The following is a 20,203-nucleotide window of genomic DNA, read 5'->3' on the forward strand; positions in this document are numbered from 1 at the left end:
CTGGACTGTTGCCATAATAACGAAGCTAAAGCATGCAGAGTAAAGCCACTTGGCAAAGATTGACCTTGAACTCTGCTGTGCATGCACACTAAGTTTTTACATTCTAGTTCACTTCCGCTGTGTACAGCAGTGCTAGGAAGCAAGGTGTGTAGCATGTGATCATCGCATTGACCATGATAGAGAAAGTTATCGTGGTGATAACCTGCTCAGAGGCCTATGCAATGTTGCAGAAAGTGTATGGAGAGGAGTGTATGAGCCACACACAAGTGTGCGAGTGGTTCAGATGTTTCCAAAATGGCTGAAAAAATGTCAATATTAACAAATGTTCTGGAAGACCTGCAACCAGCAGAACAGAAAAACATGTAGCTGTGAGGGGAAATCATCAAATTACCATCAGTGAGTTGTCAGAGGATGTACAAATTAGTTACAGTTCAGTTCATTATCACTGAAGATATGGGTATGAGATGCATGTCTGCCAAGTTTGTGCCAAAACTGCTTTCAGCTGACCAAAAAGACACTTGAGTTTCAGTTGCACAAGATCTTGATTGTCGAAAATGATGAAAACTTTGCGTAGGACTCTGATCAGGTGTTGCCAAGCTTTTGGCAAAATTTGTTGCAGATTCTCTGCTCAACTTTCTCTGTTATGGTTAATGCAACAATCACATGCTACACACCTTCCTTCCAAGTACTGCTGTAAACAGTGGAAGTGAGCTAGAACATTAAAACTTAGTGCACATGCACAGCAGAGTTTTGGGTCAACCTGTGCCAAGCTTCACTCTACATGCTTTAGCTTTGTTACTATGGCAACAGTCCAGGTACTTATTAATCAGACCACATATTGTGTCCTTGAGCAAGGCATTTCATTTCATTTCATGTTGCTCTAGTCTTTTCAAATAAAAATGGTTGGTAGCTGAATGCTGGTGCAGCACTCTTCCCTTCCAGCTGTGACATCCTAGAGGTGCCACTAGGTCAAAAGTTGAGAGAATCAAAAGGGTGTTTATGTCTACTTGTGACTACATAGGTGCCTAAAACTATTAGTGATAGCATGGTACATCAAACTCTTAATGGGTATTGCTTTTCCATCCCCAACTAAGTGGCTAAAAAAGAAAACCAGGGAAGCTGACATTGATTAAATATTTCTTATCAGCTACAGTTGTTACTATATGTGTCTTACAGATAAATTACTTTTTTGAGTATGACCACTATTAGATTAAAACACCATTGTATTGATCAGTTTTATTTCATTGTTGAGATGTTACCTTCAGGAACACTTCTTACATATTTTAAATAGTATTAAGATTGATTATTTGCATTTGGAATCATATATGAAATATAGTGAGTGAGAAAAGCACTATTCTTGCCTTTACAATCATTGCTTGGTAATTGCAGAAACTGAAAATAAATTCAATGTAAAGATTTAGGCTACTGAAGAATGACATCATATCCTACCTCTTATTTCATAAACAGCCTCTAATTCCACTTCCTTTTAAAACTGATTTCTTTTCCCAGTTCTGTGTTTAAGAGATGAGGAATTATGTACATTATTTACATTTGATAGATATTTGTCCTCATTTTGTTTGTTGTTAACACAACGTTTCAGCTGATATACCCTCCAGCCATTTTGAACCTGGGTTCTCATTCCTAAGGTATTTTTCGATATTATTATTATTCATGGGCATATGGCACAATGATTAAGAGTGCAGGCTACTAACCCCAAGATTCCGAGTTTGATTCCAGGCAGTGACCTGAATAATAATAACATTGAAAAAGGCCTTAGGAATGAGAACCCAGGTTCAAAAATTTCCCCAAGACACTTAATGAAGGCTGGAGGGAATATCAGCCAAAACATTGTGTTAACAACAAACAAGATGAGGACAAATATCTGTCAAATGTATATATTGTAAATAATGATTTCTTTTTCCTTGCATATTAACCCACAACTAGTAAAATGATACATTTATATATAAACCTTTAAGGGTTTGGGTTTGTAATTAAAAATTAAAATTTTTTTGTTTTTAAACGAAAGATTTCAAACAAAACTTTATATCTCTAAGTATTCATGAAAACCTTTCTGAAAGTTAAGGTTGATGCAAAAGGACACCATGTTCTGAATTGCATAAATGAAAGTTGCTAGGGATTTTATATATTCCAAAATCTTAATCCTTAAAAATTTTGCTATATAACATTACAAACTGTTCAATTGCATTATTTATTGATTTTGAAAGTCTCCAGAAATATTGAATGTTTGCTGGTCTTCAAATTCTGTATATACAACCACAAAGCCTTTGAAATAAATTTTTACTTATACTCTTTTTTATTTGTAACTAGCAATATAGCCCGGCATTAAGTTGGGATTATTAAGCTAATCAAGTTCTTTATTTCAAACCAAACTAAGTAACATGACGTCAAATTTGGGCAGAATCAGTGTTGCAACTGGAGCGCATGGGTTGAGAGTTTGATCGGCAGAGGTGATCAAGTTACACATGCCATCCCTTTGAAAACACCACCGCCATCATCTAACCCCTCTTTGCTCATGGGTTAGGAACCCTTCCAGCAAGGAAAATAGAATGACCAAAAGGGCTCCCGATTCTCTGTGTCAGAAGCGGTTCTGTTCAGATCACAACGAAGTCTTATATATATATATATATATATATATATATGAGAACACGGATGTTACGAAAGTAAAACGTTAATGTTTGAAACAGCAGCAGGCCATAGATAATTCTTTATTCTGTATATTTCTCATTTTGTCCTGTTCTGGCGTTTTGCGAAATTTTTCTGGAGAACATTATTTTTCTTTGTGGTTGGGTCGTTGATGACCTCTTTCTAGCATATTGGATGTCCACCTAGTGGTCATCCCTTATACACGTGTAATACAATTTTTTCTGAATTTTCAGATTTGTTATATGCTAGGCCACTTGGTTTTAAATTGAATTAATATTCAATTTATCATCCTATCTATATAAATATATATATATATATATATATATATTTATATGAGCAACACACACATACACACATGCACGTATGTACACCAATTGCATACATATTTTTTGTACGCATACATGTTCATATGTGTGTGTGTGTGTTGCCCGTATATCAACAAAACACACACACACCTTGCCTTACATATATATATATGGATAAATGATTTGAAAGAAATATATTTTGGAAATGGTGATTTACGGTACAATACCTAGAAACGTGAAAATCAGACCACATGGGTTTGTTTACATCAATTCGGCAGAGATAGAGAGAGCGCTCTCTCTCTCTATCTCTCTCCCTCCCTTACACACATTTATCTCTCTTTCTTTCTTTCTTTCTTTCTCTCTCTCTCCCTGTCTCACACACACACGTGCTGCTCTCTCACATTAACAAAAGAACTTCACATACACACCACACTTTCTGTCTCGCATACTCACTATAAAAAGATAGCGTCTATTTCTTTTTGGCAACATGTGTTTTGTGTGTAATGTTACTGTGTGTGTGAGAGAAGGAGAAAGAGAAAGAAAGAGAGAGAGAGAGAGATAACTGGCATGTGTGTGTAAGGGTGGGAGAGAGAGAGAGAGAAGGTATTTTTTTCTTACCACACAACTGTTAAGAAATAGCCGCCCTCTCCTACTTTTTTTTTGTCAGACGGTGGCCAAGAAAATGTATCTCTCCTTCACCCTCCCTCTCACAAACATACAATTTCTCTCTCTCTCTCTTTCTCTCGCCTTAACGTGCGTACGCACAGATTTGACTTCGCCATGTCAACAAACTTCAAAATTGGTAAAAGTTTATCGATTTTTACAGCTATACGCGGGTACCTCTGAGAGAGAAAGTTCACTAAAATGCACATAGGGTCATTCCGAATCTTCTAAAATTGGAGCGACATGCGTGCTAATTTGTGGACGTGCATAACCCACATTCACGTACACACACACACACAAACATCGTCTGTTTTATAGATATAGATGTCATAGTATTTTTGTTTTATTGTGTGGTTGCATTACTGAATGTATTGAAGTAATATAGGATTAATGTATGTCAAATATTTTCCCTTAAATTCGTTGAGTATATTCTGATTAAGGCAATTAAGAACTATATTTAGTTCTTAAAATGGTAGATTTCCTGTTCTCTAGTTCTGAATTATTTGTGTGATGCTGCAATACATAAGATAGCTATTGTGAAGTATCAACAACCTTATCAAGCTTTGCAACAAAGTTCTTAAGCTTTGTTTTAATCAAAGTTTTCATCAATTTGTTTAAACATACTTGACAGGATTATATAGAGATACATCACTTGCAATCTTAGATGCATAATAAGAGCTGAAGTAACAAAGATAATTGTTCAGCAACCATTATGGTTACACATTCAGAATTCAAACACTTGTTTGTAATGAGAATTAGGTCACTTTCAGTCTAGGGGTTGCTTAGTGATCTTGATATATAGATGAGTAGGGCTTAAAATAAGTATGACCAGTTACAAGAATTGAGCTGCTAGTGTTTGTGACCCTAAGTTTTATGGATATGAAAGCTAATTTGTGTTATCTATACCAACCAAATAAATGGTAATATATTGTTTATTGTTCAAGGCAAATGGAATAATCCAAAGCATTAGCAACTGCAAAAAGATGTCAAATATGAGCAATGGAAACTGAAGACTTTTGAGAAGACTAATCTACAGAGTATGCGTGTAAATTTCAGCTAGATGTATACTTTGAGAAGTGAGCTAAGAAAGTTATTAGTTTTAGGTTTCAACTGATGAATGCAGGAGAAATTATAGTGCTGATGTTAACAAAACATACAAGATTAGTGGGAAAGTGCTTCAGGAGTGGGGTATAAAGGATGACTGGAGGTTGTTACAAATTTAAGTTCTTTCTTATACAATAAAACCTTACAGCTTTGATACTATAAAGTTCAGTAACCAAGTTATTGAAAAGAATTTAATTTTCTTCATTATTGAAAATATATTGGTGTGCAAATTTATGTTTATACATTTTATTTTTAATTTTTATTAACCCTTTCGTTATCATATTTCTCTTGAAATACACTATCTTTGTGTTAATTATTTTAAAAAATAATGAAGAATTTATTAAAATACCTGTCGTTTTTAAGCTGGTGTTTTGATCATAAATGAACATGAAATTTTGATGCAAGCTTTTAATTTAAATCACTTTAAAACTGAGAATTTGTATTATAAAACTAGGAGCAGCCTCAGGCAGGTTGGTATCAGAAAGGTTCAATAATTCTTCTTTAGCAAATGTAGCATTTAAACTTCAATATTCTTACTTATTTCAGATCCATGCAGAACTGTTAAACAAAGAAAATCCAAATCTTTATAAGGATGCTAACCACAAGCCAGAATTGGCAATTGCTTTAACACCTTTCCAAGGCTTGTGTGGATTCCGTGTAATTCAGGATGTAGCTAAGTACCTTCAAGGTAAATTTTCTCTTATTAACAGAAATTCAACATTAAGTTCCCTTAGCTTTTATGCGCACAGCATTTTGGGGTTGGTTGTATATGCTTATATAGGCTACAAGCATTGGGGCTTGGGGTGGGGCAAACTCAAGGGCTGCTCTAGGTGGCACACAGCCTAGCTATACCACTGCATGTCTGCTAGCCTTTATAAAATACTGCAAAGGAAAGACAGATTTTTTTCTCTTTTTAGGGCTGTGTCTCCCAACCATTTTTTTACCCTGATTCCTAGTTTACTCAGGTGGAACCTCATGACCATTTGATGTTTAAGAAATCCTATTATATTTTTATAATTAAATATCATTAGGAATTGTATAAAAAAAATTGTTAAAATATTTTGAGTATTGTTGAAGTATGATCAATTTATCGCAGATAAATTTTTACAACAAAATCTTATATGGACCCCGGTTGAGAACCACTGTTTTAGATAGATGGCCCATTAGATATTTATGGGTTGCCAGACTGATGTAGCAGCTGAACCTAACTTCCCTCTCCCATTATAGGCCCTATCCACCATACCTACCTCGGTATCTGGTAATGAGTCTTGGCACTGTGGGACTGCTGGTTGATTCTTCTCAACAAGACCTCAGATACAGCAGCCCAACGAGACCAAATCATGGGGTAGGAGACTACATAATTTTCAGGTTCATATGACCACACTGGTCTCCTTGTTCTTACTGGACATAACTGCTCTCTACTCATCTTATTATCTGAAGTCCTCATGCAGTACATCTGATAGTGGATTCTGCCACCTTGAGCTGTTCTTAATGGTGAAACTAGAGAGTGTGCTCTCTCTGGGCAGCCCCTGAGTTCCTCATTCTTACACACATCTAAGCAAGCCTACACAAGCTTATGCAGTATAGCTAGAGGTGTTGCCCTCGTAAAAGTGATGCTTAGACACACACCCCACTAGCTATGCTACTAGCTGCTCATGATGGATCTCATAGACCTGCTAGGGTTGTCGTAGATGATATTTTGGACCTGATTTCATTCTTCCGATATAGTTGATCTTTGCATTTATTGTCTGAAGTAGGATGGTAACAACTGGACAAGGATTCTGAATTATTTTTCCTGTTTTGTAACTTAATGTTTGAGAGCAGTCGGGTTCATTTTTAGTATTCTTGTTTATGTGAGCAGTCGAGTTTATTTTAGATATTTTCATTTTAAAAATCATCCCTGGCTAATCGTTGGGAGGTCATTGGTGTTGCCTTGGTGGGGGTTTGCACTCTCTGAGTGCTCTTGTTTAATCTAATTTGCTTTTTTTCGTTTGACTGCATTTAATAGAAATAATATTTGATAATGTGTTAATGCACTTTTGCAGATATACAAGAGTTTCGTACTGTTGTTGGGACTGAAAATGCTATTAAATTGATAGCTGCCAGCAGAGCTATTGACATGGCTTCACACAGAAGTGTGATGAAAAATGCTTTTGAAGCAATGATGATGAGAGACAAGGAAACATTACAAAAAGAAGTGCGGAAATGGGTTTCAAAGGTTATGGACATGGGTAAATATTGTAATCATTTTAACTTTCTTTTTCCTCTACACACACACACACACACACTCTCTCTCTCTTTCTCTCTCTCTCTCTCTCTTCATATATTGAGGATGAAAGCAAATTAAAATCTAAAATATTAAATAATGATATAATTCCGGTCGTCTAGATTAAAACACTAATTTTCAACTAATTTACTTATGGAGATTTTAGACAACTACTTTTGTTATAACTGGTTGATTGTGAACTGTTGAATAAGTATTTTCTTGTGATTTCTCATAACTGTATTCATTTCTGGGATTGTATAGAATGTATTTGATCATTTCTTTTTCAGAGGAACAAGGAGAGGATATTTCTCAGTACAATGGAGAGGTGCTTCTAAAACTTCATAGAGAGTTCCCTGGCGATGTTGGTTGTTTTGCTGTGTATTTTCTCAATCATATCACCCTCCAACCAGGTCAAGCTATGTTCCTTGATGCAAATCTACCACATGCATACTTGTCTGGAGGTAATGAATTTTCTTATAAATTTTAGAATACGTTATGTTTTCTTTAAAATTCTAAAGAGAATCTAAACTCAAATATCTTGTTTATGTTCATCCAGATTGTATGGAGTGCATGGCCTGTTCAGATAATGTTGTACGAGCAGGGTTAACTGTGAAATATGTTGATGTGCAGACATTGTGCAAAATGTTGGACTACACTGGTCGGCAGCCACAGAAAGCTATATTTGCAGCTATTCAAGATACAGAGGACCCTTATGCTGCTATTTTCAAACCTCCAGTAAATGATTTTGCTGTTATCCGTATTATGGTAAGTGATTTCTTTTCATTTTAAATAAAAGTTCTAAGCTTATTTTTATTTGATAAATGGATTAACTCTTTTATGATTATACTTGTTTTGAAATACGAAATACACAGTATATGCATTTCAATTGATTTTCAAATAATCAAAAATTTATAGAGTTTAGTAAAATAAATATTATCTCTATTTTTTTAAGTTGATGTTTTGGAACATAACTAAATGTTCTTGTATAAATTGAAGATATTTTAAATTTAAATATAAACACTTTGATGCAAATGGTATTTTATTGTGGGACAAGGGGTGATCTCAGATCAGTTGGTATTAAATGGTTAAACTGCAAATTTTTTTGTTTTCTAAAATTTACAAGATCGTTGCCAGTGCCCCTGGACTGGTTCTTGTGCGGGTGGCACATGGGATGCACCATTTTGAGCGTGGCCGTTGCCAGTACCGCCTGACTGGCTCCTGTAGGATTTTTGAGCGAGATCGTTGCCAGTGCCCCTGGACTGGCTTGTGCGGGTGGCACATAAAAGACACCATTTCGAGCGTGGCCGTTTTCGTGCGGGTGACACGTAAAAGCACCCACTACACTCTCTGAGTGGTTGGCGTTAGGAAGGGCATCCAGCTGTAGAAACTCTGCCAAATTAGACTGGAGCCTGGTGTTGCCATCCGGTTTCACCAGTCCTCAGTCAAATCGTCCAACCCATGCTAGCATGGAAAGTGGACGTTAAACGATGATGATGATGATGATGATTGAATATTTTGAGAGATGAATCAGTTCAGCAAATTTAAAACTAATCACTTTCTGGCATTTCCAGACTAACATTAGCTGGGTTTGTCTTGCATAACATTTTTCAAAGCTGTGAAATCCTTTTTGTTTATTGACAAGCACTTTCATCATCATTGTCGTTGTTTAATATCTGCTTTCCATGCTGGCATGGGTTGGATGGCTTCACTGAGAACTGGCAAGCCAGGAGGCTGCACCGGGCTCCAATCTGATTTGGCAAGGTTTCTGTCACTGGATGTCCTTCCCAACGCCAACCACTCCAAGAGTGTAGTGGGTGCTTTTTATATGTCACCAGCAAGGGAGACAGTCAAGCAGCACTGGCATTGGCCACGCTGAAATGGTGCTTTTCATGTGGCACTGGCTCGGCCATGCTCGAATGGTGCTTTTTACATGCTACTGACACAGGTGCCAATTGTCTGTTATATACATACACACATACATATATATATATATATATATATATATATATATATATATATATATATACACACACACAGGTATGCACAAGTGATTTAACAAACAAAAGTAGCATTCAACAAACTTGGTTGAAATTACCTGTATTCTATAACAATTTCACTTGGCTGTACATTTGATAAAATTGCTTGGATGTAGGACTTTCCATCTCATAAGATATTTGGAGAGTTACTGTATAATATATATATATATATATATACATATATATATATATATATATCATCATCATCTTCATCATCATCATTTAACGTCCGCTTTCCATGCTAGCATGGGTTGGACGATTCGACTGAGGACTGGTGAAACCAAATGGCTACACCAAGCTCCAGTCTGATTTGGCAGAGTTTCTACAGCTGGATGCCCTTCCTAACACCAACCACTTTGAGAGTGTAGTGGGTGCTTTTAAGTGCCACTGGCACAAGTGCTAGGAAGGCGACGCTGGGCACAGGTGCCATCACGATTTCGCTTTTGTTTGCCCCAACAAGTCTTCGCAAGCCGAGTTTCTTGTCCAATGAAGGAGACGACATTGGCATGGGTGCCAGTCGTCGAATTTAGTTTGATTTCGATTTCATTTGCCTCAACAGGTCTTCGACATATATATATAATTTATATATATATATATATTTATATCTTTGTATATCATCATCATATATATATATATATATATATATATATATTCATATATAATTTATATACATACATATTTATGTTTTCATATATATATATATATATATATATATATATAACAAACCTATAATGATTATCGGAAACAGGTGTAAGTCAAATTTACTGCAATAAAGGAATATATAAGGACCAATGGTGGCGAACTATATCCTTGGACCCTGCTACAAGATTACGTGAAATTCTTTAGTAATATAGTAAATTTTTGTTAGCCTGGTGTATGAACAGATCTTATAAAGTATTTTGCCCAGATTGATAATCCCCCTTTACCTCTGTCCTGTTTTATCTATAATCTCCAGGACCATCGAAATGACTTCCTCAATATCACATGGAATAGCCTTGACAGAGCCTCTCTTTATGTACATACTCTACCATCCTACAGTTTCCATCAGTAGGAAAGCTGGCATATTCTATTGTCACTAGAGCTGTGCTCTATTAATAAACTTCAAATCATTGGCTCCCACTAACCTGGACATAACACTTTAGACCTACTTGACCCTTACACAAAGTCAATATATATCAGAGATTACTGTCACACAAATACATAACTCCATCAAATTGGTTATCTCCCCTTTTGCTCACTGCTGTTGCTGAAATACTACACCCTTCAGAATGCAGATTGTCTGTTCCACCATGTGTATGTAGCAGTTAATGTAAGAACTGATACTTCTAGGTTAAGTAAGACAACAATGTGGCCTGAACTGACCAATAGATGCTTAAATGCTCCCACCCAGAAACCATTTTAGATTCCTTTAATTCTGATACTAAATATCTGATGATGTAGACATTTTCTATGCTAATGAAACTTTATGTGGAGCTGAATCAAACTGTTATTAAATACATGTAACTCAAACACATTCTCTCTCTCTCTCTCTCTGTTTTTGAAGAAGCCAAATGAAAATCCATTAACAATGAGATAATGTTGCCTATGATTTATTTATTCAATAAACCCGTAACACTTAAATCTGGTGTCTTTTGGCTTATTGCAGACAGTTTAAGTTTCATGAGAAGTTACTGTTATATATAAATAAGATAATTTGAATCCAAATAAATTTAACAAGAAATAAATGTAGTTCTTTTTTATAGCCAATTGGTATATTTGCACAAATGTGTTGACTAAATGACAGATTCATAAATGCCAAGATAATTATTCAAATACTTTGTCATGAGATGTAAAAGTTTACAAAGGAGTTCGAAATATAAAACCTACTCCAAATGACAAATAAATAAAAGAATATATATTTTAAAATATTGAAATTCAGTACATGGGCAGTAGATTGTCATTATGAGTTCATTCAGGATTAGTGATGTAATTAGATTAGTGTTGTAAGTGAATATATTGTACGGAACTAGTTATACATGAAAAGTTAATCTGCACTATAAATTGCCAAATATAAATAATACATTGATGATAGTAATCTGAGGAACTCTAAAAAAAGTAGATCTATAATCAAAGGTATTCCAACCATAGCCATCCCCCCTGTTGTCAGATGGATTCTCTAGGATTACATTATCCTATTTGCCTTGTTGAGATAATTTGTGAATGAGGGAGATTTGGCTACTAATTTAAGAGGTTCCTTCGTTGTTTCACTTTACTAATAGTATTTGTAAGTACTGTTGGTAGTGTAATTTTGTGTATTATTTCTTTTTACTTATTGAAGCAAACTTTCTCAGTGACTTAGTAAATTTTTATAGGATTATTTCATAAATTATTTGTGGAAACTTACTGATGCTTTATATATATATATATGTATATTTAATAAGCTTTTTGCTGTTATTTCTAGTTCTTGATGTTTTTCTTTTCAGCTTCCGGGAGATGTGGCTCAGTATCAACTGAGACCTCTACAAAATGCCAGTATCTGTATTGTAATTAGTGGCAAAGCTGAGGGAACCACAAGGTCGCTTGCGAACCCTCTGAAACTTCAACCAGGTTCTGTGTTTTTCATGTCTGCCAATGAAATTGTGACTTTAAAACTTGAAGTAGGTAGTATGCTCTTGTTCCGAGCTCATCCCAACCTATAAGTTGGTTATCTCTTGGAGCAGTGGGTTGGCTTATTTAGTAGGTCAGTGTTTATTATGATCTCCCGGCCACCCACTACTCGCCTTCTAAATGGTTAACTCCAAATATTAGTAGCTGTTAGAAGGATTGTAAATTTGTGAGGAGCAACTTGAAGAAAATGTTGTATTGAGCTTAACAGCTAATTAGACCACAAAACCCTCTTCTTAGCTCCTTATTGGTAACTATGTTTTGGTAACCGTGTGTATTGAAGTTGCTCACTACATTGGAAAGTTTCAACTTCATCTTTCACTTGTTCTCTCCCTCTCTTTCATATACATACACAAAAAACACATGCACCAAACATAAACTTTACTATATAATTTTTTGATAATATCCATTCATTTCAAGAATGTTCTCACTAGTTATTGTCTATCAATATTAAGAGGAATTCACATTGAGGTTTTGCTTTCTATGTAACTTAGTTTTGATGGGATTTTTTTTTTTTTTTCAAATTGGTATTTTCAATAGATTTTCATAATTTTTAAAAATTTCTTTTCAAGCTAAGAAAAAGTATGCTTTCAAGTTGTCTGTAATGGTTTTGCATCCACGGTAAAGCATTCTACGTCTTCTGTGTATCTCTGCTTATTTGGAAGCTGATTTCTGTTACAAGTATGTTTTCTAATCACCAGACCTATTGAATTTTCATCATTGTCATTCAAAGATTTTCAGTTCTTTAGTATTAAGAAGTTTAAATCCAAATTTGTTATTAATTTTCATGAATTCTTTTTCTTTTCTATTATTATTATTTATCGAAATTGATCAAACAAAATTCAAATGTGAATCTCAAAAATTTATATTTAGTATAATTTATTGGAACTCGTCTATATCAAGTTGTGCTTTGTTAGATATATTTATAATTTCATGTGAACTTCCCACTGCACCAGTTAACCTTACTTTATATTCATTTTTAAATTAAAAGAATAACTGTTTGCCAGCTCAACTAGACATATTTCTTGGACATCTCAGTACAACAGCTGGTACCTGATATCTTGAGAAAATCTGCACATGAAATTTAGTTTAAGTTTAGGGTTTTATTTCTACTTGCTTTCATATTTTGCTGGCATATATATATATATATGTTAATTATATCGTCAGAATATTTTCTTCTAAAATATACCTCAACTACCTGTTTCAAATGGGCCGAGGAATATGGTCAGAGCCATTCAGTACTGCTCTCTCTCTTTTATATATCGATATGGACACTATAGAATAGTTTAATTGTTCATCAGATGGAATATTTGAATAGGATTTCGTACATGTTGCGCTGAAATATTAAATTTTATTTTATTCAGTGTGATTTGCATTTCAAGTTCATTTTGCAAATTAATATTTTATTGTTCCAGTTACTTTGTTTCATTCACACAGACAGACACACACACACATACAGAAACATTTCAAAAAAGTTACCATTAGTAGACTAAACTTAATGAATACTACTCTATAGTTGTGTGTGGAAAAATAAGATAATATACCTGCAAGAATGTTTTGAACATTTTTTTCTACCAGAATTTATTTTTTCACAGACATTTTTGTATTCTTGTTGTTAGGTTTATAATGATTGACAGAAAAAGTCAAAAACTATTTTATTTTTAGTTTTTGTGTCTATTTTTTGAGAGCTATTAATTTCGTATTCTAGCTAATTTCTTATGTTGTTATTCCTCCGGAATGCTGCTTTTTCTGCCACTTCTATGAAGTTACTATTGTGAGAATATGTTAAAGTTTTGAAAAGAGAGGTTTAAAAAAAAAAAAAAAAAAACGCTTTGGAAAATGTTGATGTGCTATGTTGAACTTTCCAGTTGAATGATAATCCTTTATACACTAAGGAAATTATATCCTATTTTAGCTGGCTTTCAATTTGTTGACAGTGACTAAGGCTTTGATTAAGTTCAATTTTAGATTGCAGTCATCTCTGAACGTTTTGTTAATTTTGAACAAGTCTTTTATTACTTGACTTCTGTCAACTAAGTGTAACTCTCTTCAGAACATTTAATACTTTTTCTCTTCTTCCTGCTGCCTCCTTGTCCATGTCATCATTAATCCAAGTGCTGACAGGCACTTCCTTTTCTCCACTTCACTTTCAGTTGAGTGGAATTGGTAGAATTGTATATTTGGATTTAAACAAAACGATTAAAAGGTAAGCTGTAGCACTTAAAAAAAAAGGAAAAAAAAAAAAAAAAAATCCAATCTTTTGGTCTGTTCATCTATTTTTCTGTCAAATGGATGTTTCTCTCAAGCAAAATGTTGAATGAAATAGCTATGTAGCTAGTGTTTATGATTCTTCTGTGGTGAAACAATAAATATTTGGATTGAAATATAAACAAACATCTCTGTTCAACTAATTCTATGTTTTTTACCAATGTTCTCCAAAATATTTTTTTTTTCAAATCTTTGACATGAAAATGTTGGCTCTTGAAATAGTATAACACTTTCAACTAGGGTATCACTTAAAATGATAATTATAGAAGATAAGCCAAATTAAAATCATTTAAATATTTATTGATGTAAAAAGAATTGTTCTTTGTCTTTGATATTTATTTTAAAGATATCTGTTGTAACTTATAGACATGTCAAGTTGTTGTACTGAATAGCAGTGAAAGGAACGCAAGTTGTGAAGTTTGTTAAAATGTACTTCTCTTTGTACAATTTCAACTTATTCTTCAATTTAAAGGAACTTTTGACATTCACATTAGACACAATTTATAAGATGTAGAGAGTTGTTTGATCTAAGGAAAATGGAAACAAAACTAAGTTATGACAGGATGAGCCCATTACTAGATTGAATACACTTCATTTTAACATCTGTTTTAGTTCATGCTGCCATCAGTGAGCCCTCAGTTCAGCATATTTTCACCTACCTGACTTTTAGGTTAAATTTTTAGACCCATCCACCTTGGATTTGACTTCACTATAACTTTCTATATCCGTCTTTCTCCAGATACTTCCAATTGTATCTCATTACTTTTTCTCTCAGTAGATGTCATTCAGTTTCATATTAATTGCAGTATCTTCTCACACATCAGCCAAATCCTTTAATGCCCTTTTACCATCTCGGTTCACTTGTACTTGGCCTTTCACTCAACCCAAACATAAATACTTGTTTTTCTTTCTTATCTAACTTTATCTATAAAACAAGTATAAACACTAACTTATTACATCATTTTATTTATCTGAAAGTAGAGTTGCTAGAATAAGAACTGGCTGGAGAAAGTTTAGAGAACTTTTACTTCTGTTGGCAACAAAAGGCATCTCTCTCTCTCTGAGTGAAAAGCAGATTGTATAATGCCTAAGTATGAACAGCAATGCTACAGGATTGAGAAACCTAGGCTGTAAGTGCAGAGGACCCATGAAAACTAGAAAAAAAAATGAAACCAGCAACCTCTGATGATAAAGAGAGTTAAAGCTTGAAACGATTTAGCTTCTGTTGGATGCCCTTCCTGTTAGCAAGCAACTACTTTACAGTGTAAACTGGGTGCATTTCATTGTCTGACTAATACAGAAAAGTGACTTGTAGCTAAATGAAAATCTACACCTAAATTTTTTTTATTTGACCATGAGCTCAATTTGCTTGAATTGTCTATATATATATTAAGAACAAGCTTGCATGCCCCCCCCCCCCAGTCTATATACATAACTCATCAATCTCTGTATTGCCGTGGCAATCTTAGGATTGTTATATCTGTATCCTAGTACAGCCTTTTTAGGGCCAGAGCAGATGCAATGCTTATCAATTGCTATCTGTTAAGCAAAAATATGAACTACATAACGATACTTCTGACATCTGGTATAATGCCTCCACCACACACAAATCCTGGATTTTATAATAAATGAAAAACGAAGAGCAAATCCCTCTGCAACCACTATTCCATAGTTTCTTTTGCCTCTCTGAATTAAGTGCCAGCACTTACACCAAATTCATGTAGCACACCTTACTCATACTGTCTCTTAATCCAATAGTAAATGTCACAAGCATGGCCCCTTCCAACTAAATTTTACCAAAAAAAAAAAAAAATATTTAGAATTTATTCAGAAGACAGACCAATTGTCTAGTGTTTTGTTTATTCCACTGTAGAGCATCTCAAAGCATTCTTTAAATTCATTCTTTAGGTTAATCAAAATCCAGTGTAAAAATTCTGAAAACTCCAATTAGAATATGAACAGAGGCAGTGGCAAGAAGACACATTTGCATTGTATACCAGAATTTCTATGCTGATAGAGGTTGAGCATAAATTGAACTGTATTGGTTTTTCATAATTCTTTCTAGGATCCATCTTCAGTACATAAGATGTTTTTACTCCATGTGATTACTTTCTCTTGCTTATTATATTTAGTTGAAATTCACTACATTCTGGTGTCCTGACTAAGGTATGTAACTCAACAAGAGTTAAACCTGTAAGCAGTAAAAATATGTATAAACATGGGAAAAAAAAACAAACAAACTAAAATGAAGTTTGTCTCCAGCTGTGGAGTCTATCTTTTAAATAATTTTGCTTGAATCCTTACAATGTCAGAGCACCATGAATTTGTAAAGAATGAGGAGCAGGGTAATTAATCCATGCCTGGTACTTACTTTATCCTGAATGATGTAAGGTAAATATCAAAACAAGATTTCAGTTCAGAACAGAAACAAAAGTAAACAGTAAAACATTGTATAACCCTCTTATTTGTGTCTTACACATTGGCTTCTTCCATAGACATAAGGTTACACTTTTATGTAGTTTAAGGGGAGGGGAATAAAATGTTAAGCATACAAGGTAATACCACCCTGCCCTTGGTTTTCTTCTGTACATATAATACATGCTCTTTGCTCATAATTTTCAGTCGATAGTTATGCTTGACAAATACATTGATGTACTTATTTCATAGACTCAAAATATCGCTTAAAGCTTTCTTTAGAATGTTTAAAACCTCTTTCTCTCAAATGTTTCAAATTCCATTTAACTGAATGGCATTCAGTTTAGTTGATACATTAGTCGCTGCCCTTTTCCCAGAGTTCCCAATAAGAGAAAAGGAAGACTCTTGAGGTGTTTCTGTAGGAAGCAATACTGTAGTATATTGTATTCTTCAGACCTGGTCCAAATAGATGCAACAGAGTGAATTCTGTAAAAGGCACTCAAGAGCCAGGTGGTGGGGTTAAACCAGGAAAACGATTTAAGTGCATTTATATTATATTGATTGAAATGTAAACACTTGTAATCAATATTTGGGTTAAATTAACAATCTATGCTTCAACAATTTAGAGTGAAGTACCAATGATTTAAGTCTCAACCAAATGCACTGACAAGCATTTTGTCAAATGTTGAGTAGATATATGAATTAAGACTGGTTTTATGTGTCTAATCTATCCTACAAAATTTTCAAACAAACATAGAAACTCATAGATCAAGTTTAATTATACCAATTAGAACATTCCTTGTGAATGTAGTCTTTATTATGTATAAGCAAGAAGCTTTAGTAATCTTTTGAAAATAACTTTTGGAAATTTACAAGACAGGAAATCTTGTAGAAAGAACGATCTGGTTGCAAAAACGTTATATTAAAGAAAAATATTGCAAGGTAATTTATTATAATATACAATCCTAAACTTGAAAAACAAAATAATTTACAAAGAATATTAGAGGATAAAGTTGTTTAAAAAATAGTTATTTTGGACAACAAAGATCTCTTCTTGCATGTACAATTAAACTAACATTTGGTTGAGTGTAAAGTATATACCTCATACACACACACATGCACGCACACACACACACACATTTCATATACATGTAAATTTCAAATGTAGTCCCACCCCCATGATTTTCTGATTAATATATCGCAACAAATAACTATCAATAGTCAGAATTCAGATAATGTCTTAACAGAAAGGAAGCAAAGTGTGAGATTGAATATACTTTTGTAAAGTTTGGACATGTCTGTTGTTTTAACACAGATATTTTTAATAGGAAGAAAGTAATTATTCTTTCTGCCCCGTTAAGAATTTGTAAGGGTTTTTCTGAAACACGGGAAAAGTAGGCTGAAGTTAACTAACAAATTATATAAAAGAAAATGGTTTTGTATCAGCACTTTTTTCCTTTCTACTTACTAAATGTGTAGCGAGAATTGGAGAGAGAGAGAGGGGGGGGGCAATGTTTTGAGAATACGTGTGGAGGTGTGTGGAAAAGTGTGATCATGATGTACTTTATTTTTAAATTGATTCTGAGGAGGGAAGGGATAGAAAAAAAAAAATTGATACTGTATGTATCAATACTTGATATCAGACAGGAGAATGCATTCATTATTCTTTAGAGCCTCTCTGGCAACAAGAATTTCGAATGGTGCAATTTGTGGTATTTAATCTCAAAAGATTTCAGTCTCTCTGGCAAAAGGTTGTCTCAAACCAGGTGAGGATCACAAGAAATATTTTGATTTAAGTATTTAATTTCTGTTGGAGATTTTGAGTTATCATGTACTGGTTGTTCAACTAACCCAGTGAGAAGACCAGAGAAATATGAAATGTAAGGTAACCATAAAGTCCATTTTAAATCTGTGGCAACTGTTTTCAATGTAGTACACTACTTACATCCCACATCTGGAAATAAATAAAGAATAAAGACCATCAAAATCAATGAAAATGTTACAGGTGTACATTCAACAGCTATATTATTTTGTTTTGTGTTTTTATAAACACATTTCCCATATATTCTGTACAAGATGTATATTTAGAAATGTATTTGTATTAATTGGAGTGATTAACAATAATAAAGAAAAAGGGAGGTGGGTGTTTTATAATTGGCACCATTCTTGATGTTATGCTAGACTTATTTAAAATAAACTCATATTTACAGACATGATCAACTCATGATATTTACATGCCAACAAGGGAACCAATATACACGGACTCAATCTGCTAAGACTAGCAGTCAAACCTCTCATTACACCTTACTGTTGTACTAAAAAGAAATGAAATAATGTACTTCTAAACATATTGATGACATTCATAGTTAGAACACATTTGACCATCATGAAATATTTAATGTAATCTGATTGGCTAGTTTGCCATCCAAGTTAAATGTAGTATTATAGAGGAAAAACTCTCAGGGGCAAAGCAGAAAGAATCTGGACTGTACAACCTATAGTTTAGTTCACTGCTGCAAAGGAGAAACTGAAGAATGGTTGAGTTTGCCTCTGATGAAAAAGTAAAGAAAAAAAAATTTGGAAAGAAGAAATGAAGTTGCATAGTAGAAAGAGGAAAGATGTTGATAGGTAAAGAGAGATGTAAGCATACAAATTCTAAGCATATTTTGTTGCAGGGGATGAAAAACTACACATCAACAACTGAAGGCTGTACTTGTGAGTGGTGATATTTTGTGTATGGGTGTGGATGTAAGCAGCTAAAGAAGAATTAAGTTCAAGTCATGAAAATGTATCATGCCAACACAGAAGATCAGATCCAATTCATCTTCTAGTTGGGGTAGAGAACTATGGTGTAAGACAATACTGGAGAAGGAAAGGTGCAAAAAACTGTTGTTAGGCAAATTGAAATAGTGAACCCCATGTGATCAAGTGCTGTGGCATCAGATGTCTAGCAAGAGCCCTTTAAACTGATCCAAATAACCTTTGACCAGTGTCACCTATATACAACTGGCTGCATAGCTGACAATTTATGTAATAAATGTTTGTAGTGGGACATGAAATAGTGATGCATAAAGGACAAATGCAGCAAAGGGTCTGGTTCGAGTGTTCTGGGATGTGGAAGAATGATCGATCACTAAGTTATGAAGATTGGGGGTGTGTTAACAGGAAGGAAAATAGTGGGGTCAGACAAGGAGATGGAGGTACAGTAGGAAAATGCACAGGAGAGGTAATGTGGCAAGATGGTAGGGAGGTAAAAAGGATGCAGTTGGTGATGGGGGAAGATAAGCCATGAGGGCAGAGGTACAGTTGACATCATGGTTGAGGAAGTAGATAATGTTTACCATTTGGAGCTAACACACATGAAGTAGTGGACTATATGCTGATACTGAATCTCAGAATCAAGGCTATAGATACAGAGGTGTAAGAATTGTGAGAAGGGGATGGCAGATTTTGTGTGAGTGGGATGAGAGATACATTGAGAGATAGAAATAGAAAATAATGGGTTTGTAAAAGATACAGCTAATGGATATGGAAATGTCCAAGAAGTTGATAGATGTGAATTTAAGGGCAGGGTGAAAAGCGATGACAAAGGTGATGTAGAAGTTGTGCTGATACAGTCATCAACGTAACGATCACATAACGCTAGGATGAGTAGTTCAGTGAACTGGGTGATGATCTGGATTTCAACTTACAAGCTGGCGTAGTTATTGCCCATCTTGATTCTCAAGGTCGCCTAGATCAGGGGTTTTCAAACTTTTTGACTTGCGGACCCCTTTATATTTCAGGCTTTACCTTAGGGACCTCCTAATAAACGCTTATGAAATTTATAGATAAATATT

At 34.3% G+C, this 20,203-nt stretch overlaps 2 protein-coding genes across 3 annotated transcripts in view; one reads left to right on the forward strand and one right to left on the reverse strand.

Moving 5' to 3' along the window:
• The window catches only part of LOC106868451 (mannose-6-phosphate isomerase), a 50,507-nt gene extending 36,432 nt beyond the window's left edge, over positions 1-14,075 (forward strand). For both annotated transcript variants that reach the window (XM_089348990.1, XM_014913726.3), the window contains exons 4-8: positions 5,283-5,424; positions 6,782-6,967; positions 7,290-7,463; positions 7,559-7,767; positions 11,501-14,075. In XM_089348990.1, coding sequence (XP_089205116.1) covers positions 5,283-5,424; positions 6,782-6,967; positions 7,290-7,463; positions 7,559-7,767; positions 11,501-11,716 — 927 coding nt within the window. In that variant the 3' untranslated portion in view covers positions 11,717-14,075. The remainder of the gene's footprint in view (positions 1-5,282; positions 5,425-6,781; positions 6,968-7,289; positions 7,464-7,558; positions 7,768-11,500) is intronic.
• Positions 14,076-17,137: 3,062 nt separating this feature from the next.
• Positions 17,138-20,203, reverse strand: part of LOC106868453 (WD repeat and FYVE domain-containing protein 2) — an 89,001-nt gene continuing 85,935 nt past the window's right edge. Inside the window, exon 12 of the mRNA XM_014913727.3 lies at positions 17,138-18,318. Coding sequence (XP_014769213.1) covers positions 18,289-18,318 — 30 coding nt within the window. The 3' untranslated portion in view covers positions 17,138-18,288. The remainder of the gene's footprint in view (positions 18,319-20,203) is intronic.

Source organism: Octopus bimaculoides, chromosome 3 (assembly GCF_046866305.1).
Source record: "Octopus bimaculoides isolate indiv1 chromosome 3, ASM4686630v1, whole genome shotgun sequence".
NCBI lineage: Eukaryota > Metazoa > Mollusca > Cephalopoda > Octopoda > Octopodidae > Octopus > Octopus bimaculoides.